This window comes from Phragmites australis, chromosome 3 (genome assembly GCF_958298935.1).
Source record: "Phragmites australis chromosome 3, lpPhrAust1.1, whole genome shotgun sequence".
NCBI lineage: Eukaryota > Viridiplantae > Streptophyta > Magnoliopsida > Poales > Poaceae > Phragmites > Phragmites australis.
This window is the reverse complement of record NC_084923.1, coordinates 19,070,407-19,083,072: the sequence shown is the minus strand read 5'-3', so window position 1 is coordinate 19,083,072 and position 12,666 is coordinate 19,070,407. Positions and strand designations below refer to the sequence as shown.

At 41.8% G+C, this 12,666-nt stretch overlaps 1 protein-coding gene across 1 annotated transcript; it reads right to left on the bottom strand.

Annotated features, from left to right (window-relative positions):
* Positions 1-9,587: 9,587 nt before the first annotated feature.
* Positions 9,588-10,729, bottom strand: LOC133912555 (protein SEEDLING LETHAL 1, chloroplastic-like). Its single transcript, XM_062355360.1, has one exon. The coding sequence runs from the start codon at positions 10,618-10,620 to the stop codon at positions 9,727-9,729; it is 894 nt and encodes a 297-aa protein (XP_062211344.1). The 5' UTR covers positions 10,621-10,729; the 3' UTR covers positions 9,588-9,726.
* Between the last annotated feature and the right edge of the window lie 1,937 nt (positions 10,730-12,666).

Genomic DNA, 12,666 nt, shown 5'->3' with positions numbered 1-12,666 from the left:
CTACCTTATTTACGTTTCCCCATTTATATACTTGCAATTTACCTTGCTAGAGTAGGTTGCAATCCTCTTAAGCTGTAGGGTAGACACACTAGATAAACCTAGAGCACATTTATATGGAAATTGAGATAGGTTTATGTTGTGAAGTTTTTGGAGCCAAATAGTTTCTAAGTGTCCTAATTCACCCCTTCCCCTCTTAGGACGTCACCGTTTTTCACAATTGATATTAGAGCCTCGTGCTCTTCGTAGGCCTAATATATTAGAGTTGTGATGTCCAGGATTGGGATAGATACCTATAGTGCTCCACTTTTTGTTGGCATAAAATTCCTCTGTTAGAAAATTCTAATACCTTGTTATTTGCAAGTCAATGATCTAGATATTTGGAGAGTCACCAAGGAAGAGACGAGACAACGTATCACCAATAATGAGAGGCAATTAGATGCATTAGCAAAGAGTATCTTTTTATTATCTTTAAATGTTGATACATTTAATCGTATTTATTCTCTCACCAATGCACATGATATTTGGACTAATCTCATTGAAATTCATGAAGGCACAAAGAATGTGAGCAATGAGAAATATCATGTGCTTGTGACTAAGTTCAATGGTATCAAGCAACTACCCCATAAAAGTGCTAATGACATGTACTCACGTTTGAATATTCTTGTCAATAATATCAATAGGTTAGGTTTGACACCAATTGAAGATGATCAAGTGGTGAGAAGAATACTTCAAGCTCTTCTTTCAAAGTACAAGTTGATAGTCTCCATCATCTACGACAACAAAGACACCAAGAAAATGACTCCAAGTCAAGTGCTCGACAAGATCACCGCCCATAAGATGACAATAAACATGGAGATGGAAACTTCTACCTCATCTAATGCCAAGAATCTTATCATCACAAGAAAGCAAGCTCAATGCTCACACATAAAGACGAAGATAAAGTTGCAAGAGCAAGAGTCAAGCTCAAATGAAGATGATGGAGATTAAGATTAAAAGAGCGATGAAGAGGATGATCAAAGCACATCAAGTGATTAAGAAATTGATCCCAAAATGGTCAAGCTCTTCTCAAAAATAGAGAAGAATATGAAGATGATCAATGCCAAGATTGGTCATCCTATCTCCATTGAAGAATTGATCATATCAAGTAGGAGAAGAAAAACAAGAACAAGAGGGAGACAAGGGAAAGAGCCAAAGTACTTGCAAGCATGTGAAAATAGGTGAGTGAAGATAAAGATTCAAGCTTAAGTGATGAGAGCTTCGTCACCCATTCCTCCAAGAGAAGCTCTTTCTCAAAGTCATCATCAAGCAAGTCGACACGCAAGTCATTGACAATTCATTTCTACATTTAAGCTATCTCCATTTATGATATGACTTAAAATTTCTATCTCTACTTATTGTCTAGATGTGCATATATTGCTACATTCATACAAATGGTGTTCATAAGTGGATTTCATTATATGTATGCACACATAAAGATGGAGTTTATATTATATCATGTGAGTTTCATGAATTATGATCCTTATTTGTCTTTTTCAATTGATATCAATGCCTCGTATCCTTACAATTGGTATATCTTTTCAATTGGTACCATTTCATATGGATCATGATTTATGAAGCTCTCTCTCATGTGGTCTAACGTTCTTCCTTTAGTTCAACATATGTTTGTAGTATTTTTTGAGATTGTTGACAAAGGGGGAGAAGTTTGATGACCAAAGCAAGAAGAAAGATGTCTAGGAATACCGAAGTTGACAAAGGAGAAAAAGAAGAAGATATAAGAAGTAACATGAAGCACCTAGGTTGACAATAGGGAAGAAGTTCTTATATGGGTCGATCAAGGGAGATAGTGGCAATGGAGAAAGGGGGAGCCACAGCATAAGGGGACGAGATGGTAAGAATATATATTCAAGCAATGTGGTAAGGCTATGTGCTCTTTACGATTGGTATCATTTATTAGTTGCCACTTATTTTGGTTGTGTTGTCATTAATCACCGAAAAGGAGAAGATTGTAGCGAAAATAACCTTATTAGGTATGATTGTGATTTTAGTGATTAATAACAATATAGTCATTAGGACTAACATGTTTGTCAAGAATATATGTTAGTAGGTTTCATGGATGCAAATACATCAAGAAACCACCATAGTCGGGATAAATTTTGATTGAATTGAAGAAGTCTAAGGAGAATTGACCTCACCGAAAAGTTCGAAACTCTGTGTGTTGAACTCATCGGGGCATTTCTGACAAAGTGGAGAAGGCTGAGGACCTCATCGGATAGTCCGGTGATCTGCACTGGATATTATCAGAGTAATTCTTGCAGAGAAGAATACAAGTGTAAAGACTAAAGATCAACCCACCGGAAGATCCGGTGCTTGGTTTATGCTCACCAAATTATAGCACCGGAGCATTTTTTTTTTCAGAGACAATAACAAATGTTGTAGAATTGTGACAACCCAAATTGCTTAAGCATGTCATTAAGCATCATAAACATCATTAGCATCATGTTTATTTGTTTTGAGCAATTTTTGACATGTGTGTGTTCCCTGTGCTCTCCTCTACATATTGCATACGTTCTTTTTTCTTTAGCCCATCGTCCACGCGGTAGTCCGCGGTGGCCAAGCCGTCACTGCCTCCCCGGGCGCGCTGTCGGTCGAGCTGCAGCCGGGTTTGCCGGCAATAGCTGAGTCGTTGCGTTCGCACGAGTGCATAGAATATGTTGGTGCCCTCGGCCGGGCCGAATGGTCCGCCGTTCGCTGCCGGCATGCCTAAACCAAACCGTCGCCGTAGAGTTCTGTCGTGCACCGCCGCTGGCTGCTCTCCAACCATTACCGTTGACCACCCGTGCATCCACCAGATCCACGTGCACATGCTGGTGCCCCTGCTATCTTCCTCTGTCCATGTCATCATGTCGCTCTCTGTCGACGAGCGGCGCCAAAGCCACCGGTCAGCTCTGCGCTGTGCACGTCGTGGCCTCAGTCAATTTTGACTGGAGTCAAGCCGGCCCGATCCCACCAGTTCATGGATGTGGCTAGCTAGCACTGGGGTGTAAAAAGGGTTTCGGCATTTAAATGTTCGGTAAATTCAGAAATCATGAAATTGAATATTTGTTCAACTATTAAATCAGCTGCAACTTGTAAAATGCATAGAAAATTAAATATAGCTCCAAAAATTATGAAACCCTTTTTGTTAGCCTTGTATTATCATACTCGACATTTTTAAAATACTATGATCCATGAAATATGTATTTAAATTTCATGGGTTAATAAAATAGGTTTAAGATTCATTAAATCATAGTTAATTATTAATAAGTCCAAAATCGATAAATCAATTTTGTAAATCTTTGTATTGTATGCCCTGTTCATTGAAAATACTCACACCCATTTTAGGCATATTTAACTTTATATTTTGATTTAAGCTTGGTTTAAGCTAAGTTAAATCCATAAATTATTAAGTGTTTACCAATAAATTAAATTAGGGAAATCCTCAGTGCTTTAAACTCATGGCATGATGCATTGCATATCCACTATGGTCATGCACTGTTTCTTTTGTTTAGAAGCCGACGCTTCAGAGTGTCACATGATATAACCTGAGAACGAACCTGCTAATTTTTGTGAGTGCTATGCAAGAAGCATCAGACAAGCACCAGGCAAGCATCTATCATATTTCTCCTATACTTTTATGAATTGTTGGTCAATTTACTAGGTCTTGCTATATGTTATATCTGCATGTTTAGCGAGTCGATGTCGGGAATTGGGTAGATCCTAATTGATTCATAGTACCTACCATGATGAAGTTGTTAATCCTGATCCTTGTAGCCTGGGAATAATTGTATCATGATCCAATTTAAAGGTGATACGAGAATTGCTTAGCCTTTGAATAGGTCCTCCATAGAAGTCGAGCGATGGATGTCACCGTCGTTCACGAGCTACGGGACTTTTCAATTACTGTTACAAAGGAATGATAAGCTGGGATGATGAGTTGGAAAAAGTGAGATGAGATGTGAGCGGGTGCTAGGGGCAGTTCGGGAGAGAAGACCCGGGTGTCATAGATCGTTTGCATCGTTTAAGCACCATCCGTGGTGTCTGTTGACTTTAGCACTTTCCGTACTTACCACATATCAATCTAATTGCAAGATAACCTGATTATCGTATACCATTCTAATGCTTGTCTTGCACCCATATGGCGCGTAAGAGAAAAAATATGAGGAGAAGCAAGGTGATAGGCGCCGAAGCATGGCCGGGACTTGCTCGCGGTAACCCTGATTCCATAGGGGTCAGTGCAAGTGGATAGTTTCGGGTATGATCCGGGTATGAGAAAGGTTGTCTCAAGGGATAAGAGGACTGACCCGAGTCATATGGGTAAATATGTACCCCCTGCAGGGTGTAAGAACAATTCAAATTATCACTCTCTCGATCATGAGCATGCTTTAGTTTCATCGGGCAACACTGTAGAGTTATCGTTCAGTTTGGGAAATGGAAAGTATGTGAGCATCTGGGAGAAGCAGGTGCTAGTACTTACTTAAGTTGAGCAAGTTTAATTTATTGAGGATTATGTTTATTGTTAGTCGATGCTAGTTGGTCATGTTATTACATTAGTTAAATTGCCTTTCTGCTAAGTTAAATTAACTTATGGCCAATTCCTTGCTATTAAACCCAATGCATTATCCTTAGAGTCATGATGGTATATACTCATATTGTGTAAGTCTTGTGAGTACATTCGTACTCAGTGTGCTACCCTTAAGTTGATGCAGGTAACGATTAAATGGTTTACAAATACTTTTATCTTATCGATGCTGGAGATGGCCAGGAGTAGAAACCGAATGTCCGAGTTTGTCCTGGTGGTGCCTTTTGTGCAAGGGCACCACTGGCCTTTTGATTTACTAATATCTTTCCACTGTGTATCAAAACTCTGTTAGTAAGTAGAAACTGAACTTGTGATCAAGTTATGTAATAAAAGTCAAAACTTTTGCACTTTGTGCATATCTTATGATGAAACTATGTTGTAAACAATGTATGTTGTGATCTTAGGCTTTGTTGAGCATATATCAGGACTACTAGAATTACTCCCATTTTAATCGACTTAATTGTCAATTAAGCCGGGTGTAATTAGGCCGGGTCTGACAGCATGGTATCAGAACCAAGATTGATAGAGTTGACCATAGCTTAGTTAGTGGGTTAGTTAAAATTTGATAACTTCACTAACCAGAGCTAAAACTTAAAATTTGGTATGGTTGCTCTATTTTATTCTTTCTCTATCCTAGAGTTGTGTCTCGTCTTATTGCTTCACACTTACTATGGAAAAACCTCGATCTCCATCTCATCTTTTCTTTCATGGGTTAAGTATGGGTATGGGCACATAGGGTATGTCTCCTGTGTTAAGAAAATAGGTCGATCAGTAAAACTAGTTGAACCTTTAAATCCATTATCTTATGCCCCCTAAGTGTAATGTGTTCGCAAACTTGTTGATATGTGACCGACGCGTAGATTAGGGTCATGATCATCTCATATCTCATTTTGCATGCATGCATCACTATTAAGTTGGAATGATTCTTCCACTTATTGTTTACTAGTTATTTCTCCTTTTGGGCTGGAATTCTTTATCTATACCGACCCTCTAGAGCACCCTCGTCGTCACTAACCTTGGATAAACGACAGGATGAGGACCTGCAACAAATATGGAAACAGTGAACTAGAAGGCTCAGGTGAACGGAGGCCACCCCCTCCGCCGACCATGGTGGAGGTACTGATGAGAATTGAACCAAGTCGTCAAGATCAAACCCAGCTTCTTGAAGCTCTAGTTTGGAACACGACTCCCCATCTTTCTTCCTTAATAGGCTTATCTTGGGGTAACCCCGTTCAAAGGCTTAGCATCAGGACTCAGGAGTTGCAGGACTTGTTCGATATCTTCCTGCAGGAGTCCTATCATTCTTTTTTGTATCCACAGCCTTGGTGTCAAGGCTAAAGATCTTTGGGATACTGAAAAGATTCAAGACAAATCCATATAAAGGTCTTGGTAAGGGAGCACAGAACCTTGTAAGAAAATATTAGACTTCGTTTTTGCGGCCCATCTTTCTTGTGAGATTGTGTTTCAAGTCATATGATTCACTACCTCAGAATGAGTTATTAAGGATGGATTTTAAATCTTGTCATAAATAGTTATTGGTTATATATCTACAAAAGTATGTGTGATATCGATCTTATTACAGATAGTTGTAATTTCATCTGTAACAAATATAAACTGATACGGATTTTCTGAGAAGTCATCTGTGAGTAGTAAGAGTCACAGATAATTTTTGTTGAAATATGTCTGTATAAAATGATAGAGACGTATTTTTTTTAAAAAAACCATCGGTATAGTTATTTCCTCCTGAGAAGCTATTTTGCTTCATGACTGCCTCATGATATGGCACACACACTTCATAATTTACAAATTAAACAACATCACATGTATTATTTATGTATCACACATTGACACTTTGTTTAGAATATTGATCACACATTGTTCAGAACTTTATCACATGCATGTACATACCATAAAGGTTAATAACATCAACACATCACACTTTGTTCAGAACATATAAATCTAGCTAGCTATACACGATCCATAGCTATACACATTTTACTTTCAGAAGGACGAGATGATTGACATTATTGATATCGTCTTCTAGAAGGATAAGATGATTGGTATCATTGGTCGACGCCGTCTTCTAGAAGAACGAAATGATTGACGTCATCTCAGCCGCATGCGTTTTAGCACAATATCAACCCAAGCATCATCTTTAATGATCATCTCGCTGTCATCTGGGTCAGACTCCATGCTAAATAACTCAATCATGTGTTAGAACTAAACTGTATTATTGTCAAACTGCCAGCCATAGTTAAGAAAAAAAATGTGTGCTCAAACTAGTCTTGCATTTCACGAAAGTGTTTCTATTGCGACAAACAGCAATAGAGAAATTTCTATCTAGAAGAAAGGAATGTAGAATGTAATTCACAGTAAAAACAGGGTCTAGGGAGAGGCCCTTCACAGTAGTGAAGAACACAAAGTTCACATGACTAAAATCGACGCCAAGTATCCGCACCGTAGAAGCAGGCATAGGGATAACCTCGTTATGCTAGGCCTAATAGCAGTGAATAGAGACATCCGCATCATCTATGTTTGTATGATAGAAATAGGTATATTTGTAAAAATTGTTTGTAAGTTTAGGCATACCTAGACGACGATCTTGTGACATGTCAGTCTTAGCAAATTATCTAAGTGTATTTTGCCATTGATGAGTCCTAAGAAATTCGTGTGCATTTCATCCGCACATTTCATGTTATCTTTTTAATCTAAGTACGAGCCGGATTAATACTCGTTATGTGCACTATGATATTTTAAATGTTTTGATCAACTATATTGTCTCATGAAAATTTTTGACCTCCGTTATAATGCACAGGTATTTAATTAATAATTAGAAAAGCAATATATATATTTAATTACTAATGAAGTATAATTAAAGTGATAAAGAAGTATAACACACATGTAAAAGTGGTATATAAGAGGTGAGAGTACATACACCCAGAGTACATACTGATTTTTCTATATATATATATAGCAAGTTTGGCATCCTACACTACACGTCAAGTAAATAAAGACAAGTAGATATTGTAGGGAGGCCACGTTGGAGGGGTGAGAAAGCAATGTGTGGCATGAGGCATATGCTTTGAAAGCACACATGATAACTGAATCTTAAGAACTTACTTCATGTCATATCACCCCCCCCCCTTAGGTCATGTCATATCGCCCCTGAAAATAACTTACTACCTTTGTTTTTATTTATTTGTCATTAATGGTATTATAGCAATTTTGATTTTACGTTTTTTCTACGAAAAATTTATAGGTACATAAAAAATTTGTATCATTAGATTCGTTGTGAAATATACTTTATTAGTATTGAATACTTTTAAGTATTCGTAAAATTTTTATTAAAAAGCGCATGGTAAAAATGGCTACAGTGAATTATTGGTGATAAAGTAAATGAAAATGGAGCTAGTATATAGTCAAAAGTTTTACGATTTTGATGAGCGATATCTGTTTCAATATCTAAATCCGCCGCATGATGCATGGCGTCACCGGGTAGGGGATAAATAGGGTGTGATTGGTTGTATGTATAGAGCTTGTCTGTATAGACCATACATACAGGCTGAGTAGGCTAAATGGTGTCATATTTATTGAAAGGAAAAGTGTTTTATTGGTTGTATTTGTTTGGATAGGTTGAGATAAGTTTTTGTTTTGGTTGATCGAATCTGAAATTGCATAAGCAGATGCAAAAGTTGAGACTGTGATTGGTTGCTCGTATGAAAATAATTTTGTAATACTAATAAGTGAACCCGCCTGCATGAGTAGATGTAGAAGCATGTATGCACCGGGCCAAGCTACATGCCTACATTTGTATCCTCCAGATTAAGCTTGAACAGTATATGCGGGCAACCAAACACGTTTATCTCTAAGATTATACGCATCTATCGGACCAAGTTGATCCTATACAAGCAACCAATCAGTTGGAGTTCCATGCTAACGGAGCGTGTCGGTGAAGGTAGACATGTTCAGCTTCGGTAATTTGATTAAAGTACAATGCAAAAGGAAGATGTTGTTGGTAAATCTATCATAGTTGCTGCTTCCTCCTTATCAAAATAAATGACATTTTAGCCTATTCGATAATATTAAAATATACAATGTTATATAATTTTGAGGTAATTTTAGCATAAGCTTTCTAGTCTTACCTCTCTATTAAATAACTTTCATTCTCAATACAAATCTTATTTCCTATACAATGAATGGTATTTAAAGAGGGTAAGATGGTCATTTTCTATTTCACCTTAATATTTGTGTTCAATTCTAGAACTTCATCTATTTTGAGACAGAGGGGTACTGTGCTTCCGTGTTTTGCAATCTTATCACCGCGTGTGTGCACTTGTTGTGTTTCGGTAAATAAAGGTATGTTTTGCAGAGCTTCAACTCAAAGAATTTTTGGAGCATGATATTTTTAGTTTATGAATTCATGAAGCTGAAGGTATGGGTACATTAAGAATATTTGAATTAGTTTTTTTATTTTAATATAAAAATAGAGATTTAAATTATTTTATCTTAGCTTACAAACTAAGCACAAGATATAACGTGGAGGTGTGAGTTAGAGCCGTGTGAACTAAACTATATACTCCAGTGTGACGTTAGGGTATGTCCAGCAGCTACCGCAAAAGGGAGTTGCATCACTGTGCTGCTGCTTTTGCCGATCGTTGTTGGCCGTATTGCGCTTTAGCAAAGCCGGTTTCTGTCGCTACAATGATTCAGGCGTGTCTCTGTAACAGTAGGTGGACGCCATTTGTTACCGGATTTGATTGTCTGCAAAACTGTTTACAGTGGATGTTTGTGGATGAGGAGAGCAATAGAAGATAGAAAATAAGATATCTGTTAAAGATGAAAAAATAAAAGATATTTTAATAGTATTAATTGATATTATAATTATAATTATATTATAGAAGATGAATACTTCATATCGTGGCTAGACTGGCAGGTCGGATCAGGTAAGGGCAAAGCAGATCCCAAGTCGTGGCAACAATGCAACCAACTAGATTCATATGGTATGATACTTACAAGCAGCCAATGCCATTCCGTATGCATATGTTACACCACCAACAAGGCAAGAACCGCTACCACTTACATCGCGCGCGCACGACCGACCGACGGCGTCACAGCGTCCCCTCCTTCGCAACGGCGCCGGTGTCGTCGTCCACCCACGAGGCGTACCACAGCGGCGACCTCCGCCTCGGCGGCGTGGACCCGACGCAGGCAGTGAGCGTGGCGCGGAACTTGGCCTCCCCGGGGCGGAGCATGGCGGGCAGCGGCATCCGCACCCCGCGGACCGCGCACGCCTCGTGGCGCTGCGCGATGCGTGTGGCGAGCGCGTAGGAGAAGTACTCCGGGAAGTCGAACAGCTCGTCGATGTCCCGGCCCATGGCGCCCAGGAGGTACTCCGCCTTGGGCCGCATGTTCCCCTCCACGCCGTAGCAGAAGAGCGCCGGGAAGCGCCGCGCCATAGAGCGCGCGGCGCGGGACGGGAGGCCCAGCGACTCGAGGAACTCGATCCGGGGGAGCAGCTTCTCCTCCACGGAGAAGGACAGGAGGTCGGCGCGGCGGTGCAGGTCCGGTACGCCGAGCGCGCGCAGGAAGTATAGCGTGGGCCGGAGCCGGGCGGCGACGGGGGAGACGAGCAGGCGCGGGCGCCGCCGGAGCACGCGCGGGAGATCGGCCGCGGGAACCCCCGCCTCCTCCGTCAGGAACCGGAGCGAGGCCGCGATGGTCTCCGCGGGCACGGACAGCAGCTCTGGGCACATCCCCGCCGCGCGCCGGAGGTCCGCAGGAGGCACGCCCGCCGCAAGCAGCACCGCCACGGCGTCCACGGCCACGGGCGGCGACGGCAGCACGGGCTCCGGCGCCAGCGTCGCGGGCGCGAGCGCGGGCGGGAGCCCCGGGACGGCAAGGCTGGTGGGCCTGGTCCGCAGAGCGACGGCGACGATGCGGAATCGCCGGCACGGCGCCGCCGGCCTCGGGAGGCTGCCGTGGCGCAGCAGGAGCTCCTCCATGGCCGGGAGCTCGAGGAGTTTCCCGGGAGCGTGTTCTGGTTTCTTGGGAGCGGTAAGCTGTGAACTTGGAGAGTGCAGTGCCGCGGAGGAGGAGGTGGAGAGTGAGGTGGATGGGTTTGGCGGTTGGTGGCGTGGCGAGGATAAGGGGCGGGGTGGGGTAAGGCGGGAAGGAGGGTGGAGAGGTGGATAGGCCGGCGGGACGGGGAGGAGTGATTGGGCCAGGTGTGATCGCGCGGGATTCTTCGTCGGAGGTGGGGGCGCTGAAGGCAGGGAGGCCGAGGGAGGGAGATCCAGAGCCGCATGTTTTTCTCTTTGCTTGTACTCTTCTGTTGATGAAAACTGGAAAATGGGGAAGAAAATTCATGGCAACTGGGAGAGTTCTTGAGCTACAAGGTGTCTCTCGGACGAACGGGATCAAATGGCCAAATATCTTAGGATGAAATTACTCCATTCAGTCACAAAACTGTGACTTCTTTTTTTTTTGGTTGCGTGCAATCATCACGTTTAAACACTGATCATTGATATATTTTTAAACATTTAACTGGACTTTTGAAAATAGTATAGTTGGCTTGATCTTAAAAAGTAGTTTTATAATATTGCAGCTTGTTATATTCTGCATATATTTTATACTATTAATTAATGCGTTTGTAACTGTTGCTATGCCCATTTCACTCGAGCGCTAAACTACTATGCTCATTTCACTTGTCCGGCAGTCGAGAACCTCATATGTCATTTTTCATCCATTCGGTGGAGGATGTAGATGTGCTTCACCACTTGCCTTTGGTATATTTTCTTTTATTGTATCGGAGTGGAGCGGATAATACATTGCTGCGGATACAAATACGGATTTTTTTTGGATATCAGGAATGGTATGGAGTTGGAATGAAATCAAACTGGAAACGGACCAAAAGTAGTCATATCAGCGGTAGAGATAGGTGCTGAGGGGGCCAGGCCCCTAACGAATTTGTTTTCCCAAGGCCCCCTAATTACTATACTATATACTAAACCGCGTACGCTAAGTTTAGTCTGGTCCTTCTGAAAGTCGGTACTCACTCACTTCTCACGGACCGAAATTAGATTTTCGGTATTTAAAATATCGAATATAGATACTAAATTTACAAATACATTGATATATTATCTATTCTAATAAATACGATAATATTTATTATCTATTTTAATAAATATATTGGTACTCACTCACTTCTCAGGCCCAATTAGCTCGTCATGGTACGTCGAAGAGCTAGTTGCTGGTGTATGCAGGTTTTATCGTCGTCTCGCCTCGTTCGCCGCTAGATTACCCACCGTCCTGGCTCTGCGCATGCAGCTCAAACAGGCCCAGGTGTTTGGTTGCCCAGCTGGCTCCGCGCGTGCAGCTGGTGCCGTTTGACGGGTGTTTGGTTGGCTGCGCGCGCTCGCACGAGATAGTTTCCGCCGATGCAAAAACACTGTGCAACCTGGCTCCGCGGATACGGATGAAATCCGTGTTTCTCGCGAGCCAGCTGGCAGTAGCCAGGCTCCATGCGTGCAACGTAGGCATGCAGCCATCAAAACACGCCCTTAGTCGATCGGCGTTGTTATCTTCGACTTACTCGCTTCGAGTACGCCGCCGACTAGTCCTTTTGCACTGCGTCATCGCCGGCAACAGCTATCGCCACTCACTAGTGCCGCAATCAGGGACAGAACTAGAAATTTCTTATCGGGGGGAGGAAGAGCTAAACATTAGGGGTGCCAAATGCTGGTGTTCATCTTCTTTGCATGCAAATTCAAAATGCTAATTAGTGGAGTTAATCAAGCATTGGGGGGCCAGGGCTCCCCCTAGACCCCTGCTGCCTCTGTCCCTGGGCGTGATCTGCGACGCCACAAATTGAAAAGGAAGGTACGTCTACCCCAATCACCCATGCTCTAGAATATAAAAGACATTAGATATGATGATGATTGATGATGGAACCATCTAAGTCCCAATTCACATCCTGTATCTAGACTATGATCCTATTTGGCACAGCTGAAATTTATAAGTTTTTTTAAAGTTGTTTATCTAAAAAGTTG